Source organism: Engraulis encrasicolus, chromosome 15, assembly GCF_034702125.1.
Source record: "Engraulis encrasicolus isolate BLACKSEA-1 chromosome 15, IST_EnEncr_1.0, whole genome shotgun sequence".
Classification (NCBI taxonomy): domain Eukaryota; kingdom Metazoa; phylum Chordata; class Actinopteri; order Clupeiformes; family Engraulidae; genus Engraulis; species Engraulis encrasicolus.
In genome coordinates, this window is record NC_085871.1 from 45,871,525 (window position 1) to 45,888,541 (window position 17,017).

At 42.5% G+C, this 17,017-nt stretch overlaps 3 protein-coding genes across 3 annotated transcripts in view; 2 read left to right on the forward strand and 1 right to left on the reverse strand.

Annotated features, from left to right (window-relative positions):
• LOC134464099 (zinc finger protein 569-like) overlaps positions 1-15,513 on the reverse strand; it is a 41,499-nt gene extending 25,986 nt beyond the window's left edge. The window contains exons 1-4 of the mRNA XM_063217548.1: positions 15,362-15,513; positions 13,839-14,047; positions 563-655; positions 51-146 (exon numbers count right to left, since the gene is read on the reverse strand). Coding sequence (XP_063073618.1) covers positions 51-146; positions 563-655; positions 13,839-14,047; positions 15,362-15,389 — 426 coding nt within the window. The 5' untranslated portion in view covers positions 15,390-15,513. The remainder of the gene's footprint in view (positions 1-50; positions 147-562; positions 656-13,838; positions 14,048-15,361) is intronic.
• LOC134464100 (zinc finger protein 239-like) lies at positions 2,688-10,967 on the forward strand. Its single transcript, XM_063217549.1, has 2 exons — positions 2,688-4,578; positions 8,777-10,967. The coding sequence occupies exons 1-2, from the start codon at positions 4,155-4,157 to the stop codon at positions 9,532-9,534; spliced, it is 1,182 nt and encodes a 393-aa protein (XP_063073619.1). The 5' UTR covers positions 2,688-4,154; the 3' UTR covers positions 9,535-10,967.
• A 238-nt stretch (positions 15,514-15,751) lies between the features above and the next one.
• The window catches only part of ttll12 (tubulin tyrosine ligase-like family, member 12), a 79,576-nt gene continuing 78,310 nt past the window's right edge, over positions 15,752-17,017 (forward strand). Inside the window, exon 1 of the mRNA XM_063217550.1 lies at positions 15,752-15,935. Coding sequence (XP_063073620.1) covers positions 15,807-15,935 — 129 coding nt within the window. The 5' untranslated portion in view covers positions 15,752-15,806. The remainder of the gene's footprint in view (positions 15,936-17,017) is intronic.

A 17,017-nucleotide genomic window follows, 5' to 3' on the forward strand; every position in this document is an offset into this window, starting at 1 on the left:
CTTTTCAGGGGACGAAAGAAATACTGACGTGAGGTTTTGACATCCATTACCTGAAAGAAGTCTTCCTTTTTGGCTGGGTCTTCCAACAGACTTAAAATAAGATTCAAGAAGTCTGTTTGAAAACGATCCATTTCTGAATTCTTTGACTGTAGGACAGAGGTGAAGCAGACATTGTGACGCCACAAGAGAAGCAAAATATTAAAGGAGGTTTCCACTATTTTGGGGCTTAATACAGTTAAAATCGTTGGCCAGGGATTATATAGGTGGTAAAGTGTCTTATTTTTTGCCGCTAAGCTAATGAAAGTCAATGGATCCGTGTAGCATGTAGCAATGCTACACGGATCCATTGACTTTCACTAGCTTAGCGACATACTCCCTCTTTTAACTTGTCGTAAAGCAAGACAACGGCTTACAAGAAAAATAAGACACTTTACCACCTATATACTGTAAATCCCAGCCAACGATTTTACCTGTATTAAGCCCCAAAATAGTGGCATACCCCTTTAATGTCCACACAGACACAATACACAAATCCATTATAGTGATTAATGTCCACACTCACCTGTACAGGATCAGTAGACTGCATTTGCTGCAGGTGATTCTTAACAGTCTCAGAGTCAACGGGTAGGTCGCCTCTGCACATCTCCAACAACACCTGAAATCATGATTAAAAAAAAAAAAAAATCAATGGCCATCCAGTGCCACTGGGCAAAAGGACCTTTAAATTGCACATTTTGTGACATATTGAATTAAACTTTTATCATCAATGACGTCTTGTGACATCACCACGAACCACAAGCAGTTGGGGAGGACAGAAGTTAGGGCAGTGGTTCCCAACCTTTTTCTTAAGGGACCCATGTTTTCACTATTGTAAGCTTTGGTGACCCAACCACGCGAGCGCCCGCACGAGACGGAGTCACAAGATGCCCTCTGTTTCCTGCGAAAACTAATTTTAGTTATTTTATTCCTGAATTCGTCTTTGGTCAAATATAGAATAAATGTTTAATGTAGCACTTACAATTTGTTGCTTCTATGCATTTATTAGTTAAATGCTTTGTCTATTATTCAACATGGGCTATATATATTTAAAATGAAACCCCTTAAAATCAAGAGGGCTCCGCGACCCCCTGTGGATCTTTGGCGACCCATAAGGTGGGTCCTGACCCATAGGTTGGGAACCACTGAGTTAGGGTATTGGAAAGAATCCTATGCCATAGGCCAGAGCAATTAAATTAGAATGTAATTTGGCCCACACTTCGAAACCAAAAACTGGCCGCACGGTTTCAGCCATCACTAACACGGAAATGACACTTCAAATCAGTAGTCTTAAGGGGGATTCATAGTAGCACCTCCACGGAGGTGAAGCATAGAAAAGTAGCCACCACGCCCCCCTGTGCACTGATAAAACAACCCCTGGCTGCGGTAGACGCATGGTTCTCCCAGGCTGAAATGTCCGTGAGCTGAGCTATGCTCTTGCACTGTGATTGGTCAATGTGCTTGCAGCAGTTCAGCGAGTACTTGCACCTGATAGGTCAGTGGTGTTCTATTCTTCTACCCTACCGCGGAGGTTTGAAGGAAAAGGAAAAACACGATGCGGTTGACTTGGCAGGAAATCACTGGAGTTTACTTGACAGGGAGAAGAGAAACTGTGTTTTATTTCAGTAGTACAACTTCCAAAAAAAACAAATTAAAAATATCCATCAAAGGCCATCATGAAAATGATATAAGTTTGTGGTGTGGTAGTAGCAATTAAGCCTCTTTGTTCGTTTGTAGTGTGGCAGCTAGCTCATTAAAACAGGGTTTGCTAATGTCCTGTAGAGTTTGAATGGGTTTGGCTGACAGTTGCTAAGCTAGCTGTTAATATGGCCATTAGATGTATCTATTCTATTTAAAAACGGCTTTTGTTTGGCATTTTAACCACCTGAACTGTAAAACATGAATAAAGAGAGAATCTTGTTTGCTATCATTCATGTCTAATTACGCCACAACTGTTTAAATTAATAGCAAGAAGCATCTTTGTTAGTGGTAGAATTACGTTTCAGGTGACTAGTCAACTAGCTTTGAGTTTGTAATGACTGATTTAGCTGGCTAGCTACTACTAGGTCCCAGGTGTGAATGGCCATTCAGGCTGTTCCACCCACATTTTAATTGTTTTTCCACATTAAATCTGTTTACTTTATGGGTATCAGTAGATTGCTTAGTCAGTAGTAGTTTCTTCTGTGGTATCGGCAGATAGTCTGCACAGGGGAAAAGCCCGTGCACTGCATGTGGAATGGACAACTTTATGTTTGACTCCCATGGGTGTAGCGCGACTGACTGCTTTGGTCGAGCCCAATCATATGAAAGGGCCCCATACCCTAAAATTGAGCGAGGAGCAGATACAGAGAATGAGTGACTGGAGATTCAACATTTGAGATTTGACAGTTTATTGTCATTGTCGCAAAGGCAATTAAATTGTGTTTGTAGCATAACACTCAGCTGTAGCAGCAGTAGTTAAGTGCATTAGAGGCAGGGTGCGATTTGTAGGGGGGGATGGGGGGGATTGTCCCCACTTCTGGTCTTGATATTTCAACTTTTTCTACTCAATTTTAATCACAGTTTAATGTAACTCCATTGATATTGCTTAAAATCTGAAAAATATCCCCCCTTCTGATTTTCCGACAAATCGCACACTGATTAGAGGTAAACGTGACACCAGTAATTGATTCCTATATAACTGATACAGAACTACTCCTCACTATACACATATTTCAACCAGGCTTAATTAGAGTTTGGAGTATTTCAACCTGGCCTGATGAGCTTTTGGAGTATTTCTGTTCATGTATTGTTGTTATAGTGATGCCCCTGTGCATTGCTCAGCCCTATTCTTCAAAACAATGTAATGATTGACAAACTGAGTGAATTGGACAGGGAAAATCATGTCATTTGGGATGTGGCAACGAATTGTAACTAATGGCTCCAGGCTGCCCATCACTACCTTAGATAGCAAGGAAAGGGTGGTGATGGAGTCTTATGGAGACAAATAATAGCATACCATGAAAAATATTAGATGTGTAAAAACTCTTTGTGAAATGTTGTCATGAGGTAACGCCATACAGTAAAGAGAATCCATATTTCCAACCTGTGGAAAGGCCTGATCACACTACAGCCACAACTAAAACAGTTACAAACCACTCAGGCAGGATAGCAGCACCGGTAGTGGGATTCAAATTACTTTCCACTTTTATAGCAGTTGTCACCCTCTGGATCCTGAAACCACTACAATCCTCCCATTTACACATTCATGGGTGACCTATTTGTCAACTAATGAGGCGAGTGGTGTTCCAAGCTCCTGTCTCCTTAACAGTATATCAGAACTGCAGAGCATTTGGTTAAAAGGGGGAAACTGCAGTCAGATCCTACGGCTACCAGAATCTGGATTTTTGAGGTTTTGTATAACGGCTGCTTCAATGGTTCCTGTGCCTGCATTCTTTAATCTATAATGGAATGGCTGATATCATCCGAAAGCAAAAACTCTTTAGAATCAACAGGAAGTGAGAGAAAGAGTTTGATGTACTGCCAATGAGTTTCAAGGGCTAGCATTTTCTTTCCTTATACGTGGTCATCAAAATGGAAACACACCTTGGAAACACAGTTGAGACTCATGCCCTGGCCCACTGAAGCCGTTTGACACAGCTGTCTTTGACCTTTCCAAATCCACTTTTGTGTGGATATGCACATGCATTTTGCCATGTGTTTTTTTTGAGACTCCGAAAGGGACCTTTTGGTTACCCAAAACACAACCTCCAAATAAAATATTACTGCACAAGAACCTTTTCAGCTGGAAGCATGATCTTGGTCACAAACCATTGCTAACCCCTTGAGGAGTTGTACAATCACTCACACTGGATAGCAGCACCATTAGTGGAATTCAAATGACGTTTCACATCTATAGCTGTTATCACCATCTGGATCCTGAAACCTTAACGATCCTCCCATTTACACCTTGATGGTTGACATTTTTGTCAACTAATGAGGGGAGTGGTCTACAGCTTCGTTTCTACAGGAGTGGCCCATAAAGCTCCTGTCTCCTTAACATTAGATCAGAACTGCAGAAGACTTGGTTAAAAGAGGCCATCTGCAAACAGTACTATCCTATGGCTATCAGAACCTGAATGACTGAGAATCTTCATAGACGCTCATCACAACTCACAATGAACATGACTCACATAAAGGAAGAGGACATTTATGACTTTCTACCCGACCATTTGTCTACAGAAACGAAAGATAGTTGTACTTGGACACCAATTTGCAAAGAAGAACCAGGTTTGTCACCTGAAGTTGAAAGAGAAGAGAAGTTTCATGTCATGCAATTTAGTGACATCTCTACAATTCAGCCTTTAACTCCTTCACAACAGTCTGTTTCCTTGAAGGTGGTTAAAGAAGAAGACATTTATGATTTCCTCCCGGAGTATTTGTACAGACCAAAGGAGGAAGAGAATGAAACTGAGACATCAGACGTTAAAGAAGAAGCTCTGGACATGAAATGTGAAACAGATTCTTCCCTAACGGGACACAATGCAGACATGGCTCCAGCAGGTACGTTTCACAACATAAAAACTAGATGCTTAATGCTAAAATCTATGCTGCCTTTTGTCAAATTAGATCTTTTCATGAATATGTTTTAAAATGACCAAAGTACAGTATGTTTTGAAGCTAAAAATGTCCATTTCTAGTTATTCTGTGACAAATGAAAGATAAATGTCTGCCCACGTAGATCCTCTTTGTGATCTTTACTTTACCAAGCTCCCTGAGGATGGTCAGTTGACCGAAAGCTTGGCAAATTTAACTCATTGGCTGCCTTGGCCGTCGAATGACGTAATTTCAAATAGTGACGCCCCCTACCTTCGACGTCGTTCGCCGACAATTGCGTTTTTTTACAGCCAGGCCTCGAGGACGGTCTGACCTATCTTCTGTATGAATTTCAAGCCTCTAGGCATTTTCTAACTGTTCCTGTAGGTGGCAGAAGTGTCCTTAGGAACAGTCAAGGCAGGGCTTTAGCTCAGAGCAAGATGAAATGTCAAGACAAAAACACCCCTTTTTTACTATTATAATATAATCTCAAAAGTAGCATAGCAAAATCATTTTTGAAAGTAAAGCACCTGTGACAGTATCAAACACAAGCAGGTAATTGGAGTGCTTCTGGGTCTTCACCTTTTTTCCTTGGTGCTCATCAGTGTAGGGGCTCTCAAACTTGGTCCAGGAAGACAGATGCTGAGGCACTCAAGGTTGCAATTTTTTTACTTTTTTATTTGGCTACAATGCCTACGCGTTTCGGCCCTTATGGCCTTCTTCAGGGCGTATCACCTGTGACAGTAGTCTACTTTCTTGCCCTCTGATTTTAACACAGGTAGGCTACTGAGTTTAGTGTCAGAGCCTGACCAAAAAAAAAACCCTTCCTCTCATGACCAAAATACAATCCCCTGTTGCCATCTAGCTAGAAGGCATTGTAGCTAACTTGCCCAAAATACACCATGAGATGATCTGTGTGACAACCTTTCATTTTGGATAATGTGATCAGCCTACACAACATCAGGATGTTGCTTACAAAATATCATCTAACAGGAGAATGCACGGGACTAGTGGTGATATGTCCCAACTGAGGTAACTTGGGCATAAAGTTTGCTACGCTAGCTAGCTAGCTAGCACGAAATCGCTAACAACTTACAACTAAGCCTAAATAAAGGAGCCTTGGTAAGTCAACTATTGACTTACTATTTTACTCAATCCACAGTTATTTTTATGGATCTGTATAGTATGATCAGCTTACTGTATCATCAAAAAAGACAGGGGGGTTGCAGATTCTTGGAACAGAGTAGCCTTTGTGTCTGGTCAGATGCATTCAGCTCACATTAGAAAGCATTGCACTTAGCCTCAGACCAGCTAGCATTCACCACTCCAATCGGCTTGTGAAATGTTGGATGTGTGATCAGTACTTTATCAAAAGAAAATTCATTGAACAATATATGACAAGATCACTATAGCAGAACCATGATGACAGTAATCATCAATCTGCAAATTGTCCGCTCTGCCAAAGAAGCTGCAGTAAGCTACGCTAAGCGGTGCTGCCTGCCTACCTGCCTCCCTCCCCACAAGACACAACACGGTACTATTTCTGGAGGAAATAAACCAGCTGTGATTCGTTCTCCAAGGAGGGGAGAGAGAGAGGGAGAGGGAGAGGGAGGGAGTTACCGGAGTTAGGGGCAACTGCTGTCATGATCCATGCTGCGCGCCAGCAACTAAACCAAAACACCCTTGTTTTCGAGTCCCCCGTTATATTTCAGTATATTAGGTTGAAAAGGTCATACAAATGATCTTTTTGTTCAGGCTACAGATGACAGAAGACTGTGTAATAGCAGCTGATAGGTTTGGAGTTGTTAGGACGATGCCATTACGGGCAAAAACATTTGCAGTTATAGTTCTACTTCAAATGGCGTTTTCTCAGCTTTTTGGCTAGAAAGCAGCATTTTGGCGAATTCCACTTAATTTCAACAGATGATTATGAAAGAACGGAAAGGGGTAGAGAGACACCGTTTTTTTCTGATGACAGATGAGCGTCTAATCTGTGTTTTGATAGGTATGGTGTTGACATAGACACAGAACTCAATTTTCTGTGAGCCTCCAAAAAACACCCAAAATGCTGAAAAATGGCTGGCACTCCGAGGTACTCTTTTATGAAAATGGCTGGCAGCCAATGAGTTAAGAACACAAAGGGAATCTGAGTGGACAAACATTTTTTATTTATTTATTTATTACATTGTTTTGTATGTTTTTTGCACCATTTAATCGAGAGTGGTGTCATGTGGTTAAATGCAGATTATTTCTAGAAATTGAAAATGTATGGTAATGTATGGTCCTTTTCATGTGTCATGATGAAAAATTGGAATTTGATAGTTCATTTCATAATTCAAGTTCATGTTCTCAGGATTTTTATTTCACTTTTTCAACTTCATTATATATCATAATACACAAGTGTTGTGTTCGCCTCATTATTGTATTTAAATATTGAGCTGAGCATGTCACAGGTTCCAAGAAGTTGGGAACGTTATTGACATACATTTGAAGGAGTGTCCTTTAAACCAGTGTTTCTCAACTGGTGGGTCGAGACCCAAAAGTGGGTCGCGGAAGGGTCATGGGTGGGTCGGGGAGCCTTGGTGTAAAAAAAAAAACCGTAATTCTAAAAAATAAAAATCCAACTTTTCCTTTAACAATTTACAACTTTTATTTTGATAGGCTAGTGAACTCTGTGTCATCTGTTGTCGTATAGTGTCACAGGTAGGGGGCGCACATATTTTTGGACGGCGCCCCCATTTAACCAACTACCACCCGGAGGAGAACACTGTACACAACAACACATGCGAGGAGACAAGGGATACGTTTTAGTCAAGTGTTATTTTCTTTTCTTTACCCTAACCCAAACCCAGTCACTATGCCCCGGGGGGCTTGATTGTCCATGAAAGTCTGTTACGCCCAGGAGGGGCTCTGTCCATCAGTCCGTTTGGTCAGGTGCGCTGCAGGGGTGGTCGTTGGAGAGGGAGGGCAGACTGGAGGTGGAGAAGGCTTCTTCCTCTCGTCGCGTTGGTGTAGCTGGGGAACAGAGGGAGGAGTTATCAGCCAGGGTTCTGGTTCGAGTCTTCACATAGTTTACTTGTTATGAATATAGATAAGGTGCAAAACTGCCGAGACATCACACAAGAGGGTGCACCGTTTTAAAACATGTGCGTAAAAGTCTCACTCAAAAGTGCTATTTAAAAACACTGCAATCGGGTCTAGTTAGGCTACTCGGCAAAACCAGTACAGAGGCACACAGCAAACTTAATAAACAGCACTCCATTCTAGCGTGGCTGGTGTAGGCAGGTCTACGAGAATAATAACTATCACACTGTATTAACTCGCCCAGTGGAAGGCAGAGAGAGAGAGAGAGAGAAAGAGAGAGAGAGAGAGCAAAAGCGCGGAGGAGACTAGTGGCTGGGCGCAGCCTGTGCATTCCGGGAGCGGGACTTCAATGGGAGGTCACAGACACCAGTGCATTTGAGGTACGAATCGGTTACTTAACTCATTGAGGGGTGAACGTCATTTCACCCCTCCAGAGTTTCCAACGCGGTGCATCAGACCTGCACTCGAGACGTGCGCCATCGGGCAGTATGCCAGCACTTCATCGGTCACGCCACAGGCCTCCGTCGTCCGGATCCATAGGATCATCTTCGCGTACCCCACCGTTGCTTGGCTCTGTCCGGATACCGGTAGGGCCTCCCCACGACCCCCTCCTGCACAGCTGCTCGGCCGCAGCCACTTCTCCGGCGCCCTCCGCGGTTTCTCTGCTGTCGGCGTCTTCTCTCCCCCCGTCCAGTCTGTCGCTCCGTTTCACATCCGTCATTAAAACCCTCACCTGTCCAGTTCGCACCAATCACTTCCATCTCTTTGCCACCCGTCACCTGCATCCAATTGTCTCGTAATTAAAAAGGCTGCGCACCAAAATAAAAACAAACCAACTCCTCTGTTTCAGTCCAGGTCCATCACTAAAAACATCCCCACGAGAAACAAGTTCTTTTTTTTGTTCCCTCCCCCACTTGCCTAGTCACCCCTGTGACAATAGCATGATTTGACCCCCATGTAAATTCATCCAGCTATTGATTAATGTCTTTGAACAAAATTCATTGTAAATAATCACTTAATTTGGGTTGGTTGGTTTGTGGATTGTGACTTTAAAACTCATTTATATGTTTTTCTTCCTCAGGTACCACGGGTGAAAAGAACTGTGAAACAAAAGACTTATCATCAAAGCACAAGAGAACCCATACAGCAGAGGAGCATTACCAGCATGTTACATGTGGACAAGGCTTTGTACGGAAAAATTATATCATCACCCATCAGAGTGTCCTTACTTTGGAAAGACCTCACCAGTGTGCTACATGTGGGAAAGGCTTTACAAAGAAACATGATCTCATCAGGCATCAGAGAATCCATACTGGGGAAAAGCCTTACCAGTGTACTACATGTGGGAAAGGCTTTTCACAGAAATATGATCTCATCAGGCATCAGAGAACCCATACTGGGGAAAGGCCTTACCAGTGTACTACATGTGGGAAAAGCTTTGTAGAGAAAAGGGCCCTCATCAGGCATCAAAAAACCCATACTGGTGAAAAGCCTTACCAGTGTACTACATGTGGAAAAGGGTTCACACAGAAATGTAATCTCATTGCTCATCAAAAAACCCATACTGGGGAAAGACCTTACCAGTGTACTACATGTGGAAAAGGGTTTACACAGAAAAGTACTCTCAATGCTCACCAGAGAGCCCATACTGGGGAAAGACCTTACCAGTGTACTACATGTGGAAGAGGGTTTACACAGAAAAGTACTCTCAATACTCATCAGACAACCCATACAGGGGAAAGGCCTTTCCTTTGTGCTAGATGTGGAAAAGGGTTTACAAGGAAATGTAATCTCATTACTCACCAGACAACCCATACTGGGGAAAGGCCTTACCAGTGAGCTGCATTTGGAAAAGGCTTTGTACAGAAAGGTGATCTCAACAGGCATCAGAACATTCACATTGACTGCAATTAACAGTGCCTAAAACGTTAGATAACCCAGCCTCTCAACACATATACACCATAGAAACTTTATTCACAGTTTTCAAGTGTTGCTTTTCCTCATTCATATTATGATTTTATTCCTTTGCTTTGCACACGTTGATTACTTTATTACAACTTGAAAATCCTTCAGAAATGTATCAGTTATTTTGTGTATATGACTATTTCTTAAATCAAGTGTTTTTTTTCATGGAGCAAGGAGTGTTTCTGTAGTATATTCCCTAAATGGGTGAAGTGATCAGGAAATCAATGAATTATTTTACAAATACAGAGACCCAGAGCATGTACTGTAAAGAAACAACAGCACACATCAAGGGCAACTTTACAACAGTGGTTCTCAACCTTTCTTGAATTGCACCCCCTGGACCTCAACATAAGCCCTGCAACGCCCCCCTAATAATTCTGCCAATGTCAGTAATAGTATCAAAAAATAAAATGGACTAATGTCGCCCAATGGAAACTAAGCACTGCACCCTCTACTGTGTCCTTCTCAATCCCCCCCTATGGCTGCCCAACACCCCCTTGTTGAGAAACTCTATTGCTGAACTATTACTACATTACACTACACTAAGTATCGCTAATGTGAAGCTGTTAATGCTTAGAAATGTTGGAATGGCTGTGGATAACAAGCCTTATATTGTCATGGCGAAGTATAGTGTGTATAGAGTGTAATGGCTGCCATTGTTATCATCATGCCAGATTAGAGTGTAACAGCTGCGATTGTTAACATGCCCGATTAGAGTGTAATTGCTGCCACTGCTTACATATAGCGTATATATAGCGATAACGTCTAACCTATGAGAAAGGTATCTCTCATTGGCTCCCATTATAGCCCCGTTGGCAAACGCAGCCAAGTAAAATATGAATGGGAGCCTATTGGGCTAAATGGCTCAGCAAGGATTTGTGACGGTTCTGTTCTCTGGTTTGTAAAGATGTGTGCACATTCTGTACCTTATCATGGAAGTTATATTAGAAGTGAATTTAAAGGTTCCTGACATGGCGTTGTTCTCCCAAAGACGTGTTAGTTTTGTCCTGCAACACGCTAGCATTTGGCTAATACCTGCTGGCTGAGGAATCTCTGCGACTATTCACGACCAGAGCTGACGAGAGACGTACTCTGACTGATCCTAGCAGAGACATCTACGGTCACACACCTCAAAACCCCCCACCACCATCCAACATGTTAATTGAAGGTGCCCAAATTCTTAAGGATGAGCGCAGTCATTTCCTTTACCCCATTTACACGTACCGCTTTTCCACCACCTTAAATGCAATAAATAACAGGTGTCCGCAACAATCCTAACATAACTTTAAACACATCGACATCTGAAGTCAGACTTAAAACTACAAAACAAATGGAGTAGTGCCGTAAAGTCGATGTTATGTCATTGCTATAGTTGAAATAAGGGTCATTTTCACGAATCTAACACTTGACAAGATGCAAATGTAAATATGGAGATTATTGGATGACCCAGAACTGATATTGTTGCTGTCACTGTTTGCTGTTATCTCAGTAAAGTTGACTTAAGGGGTCCATGTGGTGGCTCAAACCCCTGGGGTGTCACTGGCCCTAGCAAGACAAAGGACACTTTTGGGGTGGGGGGTTGCCGTATATAAGCTCACCTCAAAAATTCCTCTGAGAGTCTCTTTCCATCTCTAAAGGGGCTCCAATCTCTGTCTTTCTCTCCCTCTCTCCCTCTCTCTTTCTCTCTCTCTGTCTGTCTATCTATCTTGGGTAAACTGTATTTGATTTCACTGTATCCTACCTACAGTAGCCTTGAGTTAAATGTAATGTTACCTTGCAGTTGATAATTAAATTGTCATATAACATTTATTCATTTGCATCTCCTCATCTGTATCATGCCATTTGCCTTTCCTGTGTCTTAAGTTAAGTTAACACTGCTTCTGTTTCAAATGCCCACTCCTTTCCGTCGTTGGTTAGGAATAAAGTGGAGGGAAAAGTTATTATACTTTTACACAAACGTGTCAGCAAATGCTTTCACTTACTCCTATCTATCGAACGCGACTTCATTATTTCCAGGGGGAAAAATCACACGGGCAGATACAACTATGAGAAGCGTACAACCCCATTGGTACCCATTCATGATTTACTTGGCTGCGAGAACATGGCTGCAGTGCCACTCCTGGCCACCAGCCAGTGGGCATTCTCATAAACGTTCTCTGCATATTGCTATGTGTCTTTGTCTCTCTGGCTCTGTCTCTATGTCTCTGTCTTTAGGGCTGTCCCGACTATTCGACGTAATCGATTACGTCGATTGCGTAAATAAGTCGGCGTGTTCAACATACCGTCGTTTACGTGATTTGCGCAAAAAAAACAAACAAAAAAAAAAAAGTGACTTGCGCGAGCCGCGAGGTAGACGTGACAGAAGAAACAGAAGCGAAGAAAATGGCAGAGGCTGAAAGCCTGAGTGACACCACTAATCAGCCCAATGAAAAAAAAGTGATTTGTGCGAGACGCGAGGTAGCCTACGTGCTGAAAACAGAAGTGGAGAAAATGACAGGGGCTGCACGTCCGAGAGTGTCAGTGTCAAACAAAGATGAAGGAAACAGTGGCACCACTTATCAGCCCAATAAACGGACAAAGACATCTAAAGTGTGGCGATATTTTAAAGACAAGGCACAATACCTGGTTGTGTTTCTGTAGGAGACTATATTTATTGAGGAAGTGAAAGTTTTTCAGATCGAGACGCGCGGTATATTTCACACTGCTTTATACTGTCGCTATGCTGGCGGCGTGCATAGCAACGACAGGGAGATAAAGCAATGATTCGTAATGTGCCTGTTATAGACGCAATATTCAACACCTTTAGGGTGACAGTGGTCGGGGTGTTTGTAGAAGAGCTTGTATACAAAGTTAAAAAGTAAATGAAGACAACAGAAGAGTGCATATTCCGGCCAACAGCGTGAGATGTGGAGGAGTGAGAGGAATGCATGCCTGATTCAGAAAGGTCTCTTCCCTTCTCCTCCACGGACGGTGCACGAAGTTCACCTCGCACTATTCAATATTGTTTGTGCCGACTGCAGGTCTAAATAAATAGTAATATTATTCTAATAATATAATAAGTCATAATTATGTCGTGCTGCAATTACTAACTGGGTCTATATTAGCGACAGAAAGGGGATAGCGCGTTATTAGGGACCAGCTGGGTTTTGGTGCGTCAACAGAATGACATGGACAGAGTAGCCTCGACGTTCTTTCCTTGCAGGCTACTCATAAAATCTCTGGTAGCCTTTACCCTAACCTATAGTGGCCCATATTTGTTTCCACTTTCCTAATACTGTATAACTTACTTAGGCCTAATGTAGGCTAATAAGCTTACTTGATTTGAACTGAAACAAATAGATATTATATTAGGCCTGTAGGCCTATGTATTATAGTCTATGACTAATTTATACAATGTCCCCTTTTTTTTTCTTTTTTCTTTTTTTTTTTTAGAAATCATTGTCCTAATAGGCCCTATGTGCACTCTGCTTTATTTGTCTGTTATTTTTCAGGTCAAAATGAAGTGGCATATCACAGTTTTTCCCTTCCAAAAAAAATAATAATAATCGCGACTATTCGAAAAAAATAGTTGATAGAATAATCGGGAGGAAAATAATCTTTAGGGACAGCCCTATCTGTCTTAATCTCATGTAACACTTGACTAAAAAGAAACTGATGTTGTACCATTTAATTATGCCCCAACTTTTAGAAGTAGGCTACTAGTGGAATATTACGTTTTAGATAGCCAGCTGGTTAGCTTTGTGATTCATTCTAGGGACTGGGCTCAACTGAATGAGTTAGTTCGCCCCCTGTTATCACGGAGGTGAATTGACGTCATTAAATTCTCGGCGGGAAAAAAACACCACGCCCTTTCCTGCATTCGCGCACGTAGGAGGACTATGAGGAATATACACCCCGCTGACAGTAAGTCTATGCTTTAACCCAAGTCTGCACAGTATGACTATGTATCAGGCTTTAGTCTACAAACAACTTTTACAACATGTGCAATGGAATAACATGTTCCATTAACCTAAAACCTAACCACATTTTATGTGAGTGTAGAAGAAAAGCAGAGGATTCACAAGAAAGTCATGTGTTGTACTGCAGTATCAAAACTGTAATAGGGCTAAAGTTGGGGGCTACGCCTGAGCCGCATGTGGACTGCATCTGGGCCGCATGTGGTGGGCAAATCTCCTCACCTTTGCTCTAAGCCCCATGATGAGCGTGGCCGTCTGTCTCGGGCTCAGCACGTCTGGAACAATCTTAGTCACCAGAGTCACAAAGTTCTCCAGCTGCTCGTAGTGCTCCAGGTGCTGTCCCTCCACGATCTGCCACAGGCAGGCCGACACCAGCCGCACAGGAGACAGCAACAGGCGGAGAGATGCCAAGGGAGGCGTCGAGGAGGTATCTGAAACAGGGCAAGACAAAATTTACATTGCATTACACTTGGCTGGCGCTTTTATCATTTCAATTCAATTATGTTCTTCATTTAAGACCCTGGGTTTCCATATCACATAAAGCAACACGTTAAAAAACAAAGATACAACAGGCAAGGGAGGTGCCGAGGAATCTGAAACAGGGCAGAAAATTACATTGCATTACATTACACTTTCCACTAGGGTTACCAACCGTCCCTTGAAATACGTAATTGGCCTGTATACGAAACATAAGCACGGTTCCATTTTCAGCGAAAAGGGGACATAATTTGATTGAAATGCAGGAATACTACATTTTATGGGGGAGGGCCCCCAGAACCCTGTGAGAATAGTGTCATGTATTTTTTCCACACAGAGTTGGCAACCCTATACTTAGCTGACGCTTTTATCCAAAACGACTTACAGTTATTATTTTTCAAGGTATTGGTTACGGTCCCTGGAGCATGGTGGGGTTAGGTACATGGCCCTGGCTCAAGGACACTTCAGCCATGGATGGAGGAGAGAGAGGTTAGGTGGGATTCAAACCTACCCCCAGATTGAAAAACCAACTCCTTAACCGTTGGGGCACGGCTTCCCAAAACAGGATTAAGTTATCCCTTATGTTATGGAGCGTACGATTCACAAGAAAGAAGGAAAGTTTTGCACTTTTGTAGTATGCTATGATTGTATTCAAGCATAGGTTTTAATTGTTACACTTTCCCTCAGGGGATTTCCCATGATACTGGAATGTAGGAAGTTCTAAATTCAATGTGCATGGCCCACAGAGCAACTCAGCTTAGAGCTCTATTCTTTCTTATCTATACAGCAAACAGCTACATCTCAAACGGTGCAGTGTTCATGTTTCAGTGCGCATGGCGTAGCTATTAATTACGCACTGAAACATAGTGCCCGAAGTGCACCATATGAGACGCAACTACAATGTTCAGTCAACTGGAAATAACGTGATGCACCCACATAAATGGTCGTTTAATTTCGCTCATACGGTTATGTCGAGTCGTAGCCGAACGAAACATGTTGTTCTCAAGTGACTTGGGATTATTTATTATTGAACAACTTTACTTTCGCAGAGGGTAGCCTACTTGAAGACAACGTCCCAACTCATCGCCTCCAGTAGGCTGTTGATGTAGTAGCCTACTAAGTCAATGGCATAGCAAGCTATATATCCCATCTTAAATGGATTCAAGGAATTTCCATGCTACTTCATCTTCTACTACTGTATATTTTCTTACATTTATCACTAATTAAGGACGTTTTGCGTCCCTTCAGACAAAAAGTAAGTGGCATACCCATGGCGTTCAGCAGCGGCAGGACCATGGACGCGAGGAAGTCCAGTGTTGTTTTCTGAATATGGTTTGGGAGCTCTTAGCGCCATCTGCTGGTTTGGAGAACAGAACAAACTCTTCTTCTTCATCCTCCTCCTCTCACTCCTCCTCCGCCTCCCTCTCCCTGAAAGAAGTGCACAAAATGACCAAATCCGTAATGTGTGTTAATTGTTATAAATGTACAGATGCTGTCGTTTGTCAAACGTGTATGGAAGTGGATCTGTGGATGTGAGGAAGATGCTGTTCTGTTTTCCGAGCCTGTAGAGGGCGCTAGTTCTTTTGACACAGCTGTCAAAATGTCAGAGAAAAACATTGGGCTTCCTCATTCCTCTTTCACGTGTACGAGTCCCCCAGGCAGGCTCTCATTCACTGAAAAGTGTTTGTCATACCGGTATATTTATTTTCAATCATGTTGAACGGCAGCGATCATGATGACGAGGAATACAATCTTTTCGTTAGTGTGCACGAGCCTGCATTAAAAGCCGCAAACATTCCACCGCTCTACTGGAGAAGTCTGCACCTGAAGCTTGCCAATGAGGTAGGGCTGCTCCATCTGCTTTGCCTTGTCATTTAAACGGTCTATTTTGGAGCTAAAAATAATGTTTGAAAAACACGATAACCATGCTTATTGTCTTTCTGAATGTGTTTTGACTAGTGTACCATACACCTTTTATGCATTCCATTATAGCTATCAGAATCATGTTGTTCGACTGGCCCTTTGGCATATTGTTGTTTGCGTATATTCCCACAAAGTGTTTTTAATAAGACACGTTTCTATTGATTTGTATTGCCCCTGTCTTTGTGAATGAACTTACAAAAGGGAAATATCCCATGCAGCATTCCCTGTCATATCCATGCAGCATCCCCCCGACCACATCTGTCAGGAGGCTACGGCAGGTTTGACGCAACATGTTTGACTGGTTGCTTGTTTTGCTGCCTTCTGCCTGTCTGTGTGTCTTTGGAAGCTCCCATATGGTCACCTCAAAGTGCTGTGGAATTAGGTTAGGTTAGGTTTCTTAATTAGTCTCCACCAGGGAGAAATTTGTCTTGGAGACAGGGAGGTTGCAGCAGCACCACAGAACGACAACACTAATAAAAACAAAGCAGATTAAAATACTGGGAATAAGAAATTCAAGGATAGACAAGAAAACGGCTCAGAAACATTGGATGTCTTAACCCACTGACCCTGCCCCATCAAGCCTACCTTCCCTGCAGCATTCCCACACCACACATCTGTCAGGCTAGTGTCAGGCAGCAGGTTAAACTGGGTGGGTGTTTGGCTCCTTGACACTGCGCGTGTTACTGTTTATCTTTGGAAGCGCCGGCTCCCATATGACCCCTTCAAAGTGCTGAAGAATAGATGAATGACAGTGTTGTAAATCCTGCTAATTGGCAGACTGAATTTGTTTAAAACCTTAAAAAAGGATTTATCCGGAGTTGGAACAAGTTTGCCTGATTTTTGCATGTTTGGGATGAAATACAGTCACCCGAGAGCAAAATCAAGGCAAAAGGATGCGTTTTGAGAAAGTTTGATAATATCACGTTAGCCTCGTTAGCCATATCAGCTATGCAATATGAAAGATGCGGGCATCGTTTTTCGGCGGTTACACACATTTCAAA

What these genes read in the sequence shown, in the direction of transcription:
- LOC134464100 (XM_063217549.1), top strand. Translation starts at nt 4,155, where the DNA reads ATGACTGAGAATCTTCATAGACGCTCATCACAACTCACAATGAACATG. An exon ending in TGCAGACATGGCTCCAGCAG is followed by an intron (nt 4,579 to 8,776) that starts GTACGTTTCACA and finishes TTTCTTCCTCAG; the next exon opens with GTACCACGGGTGAAAAGAAC.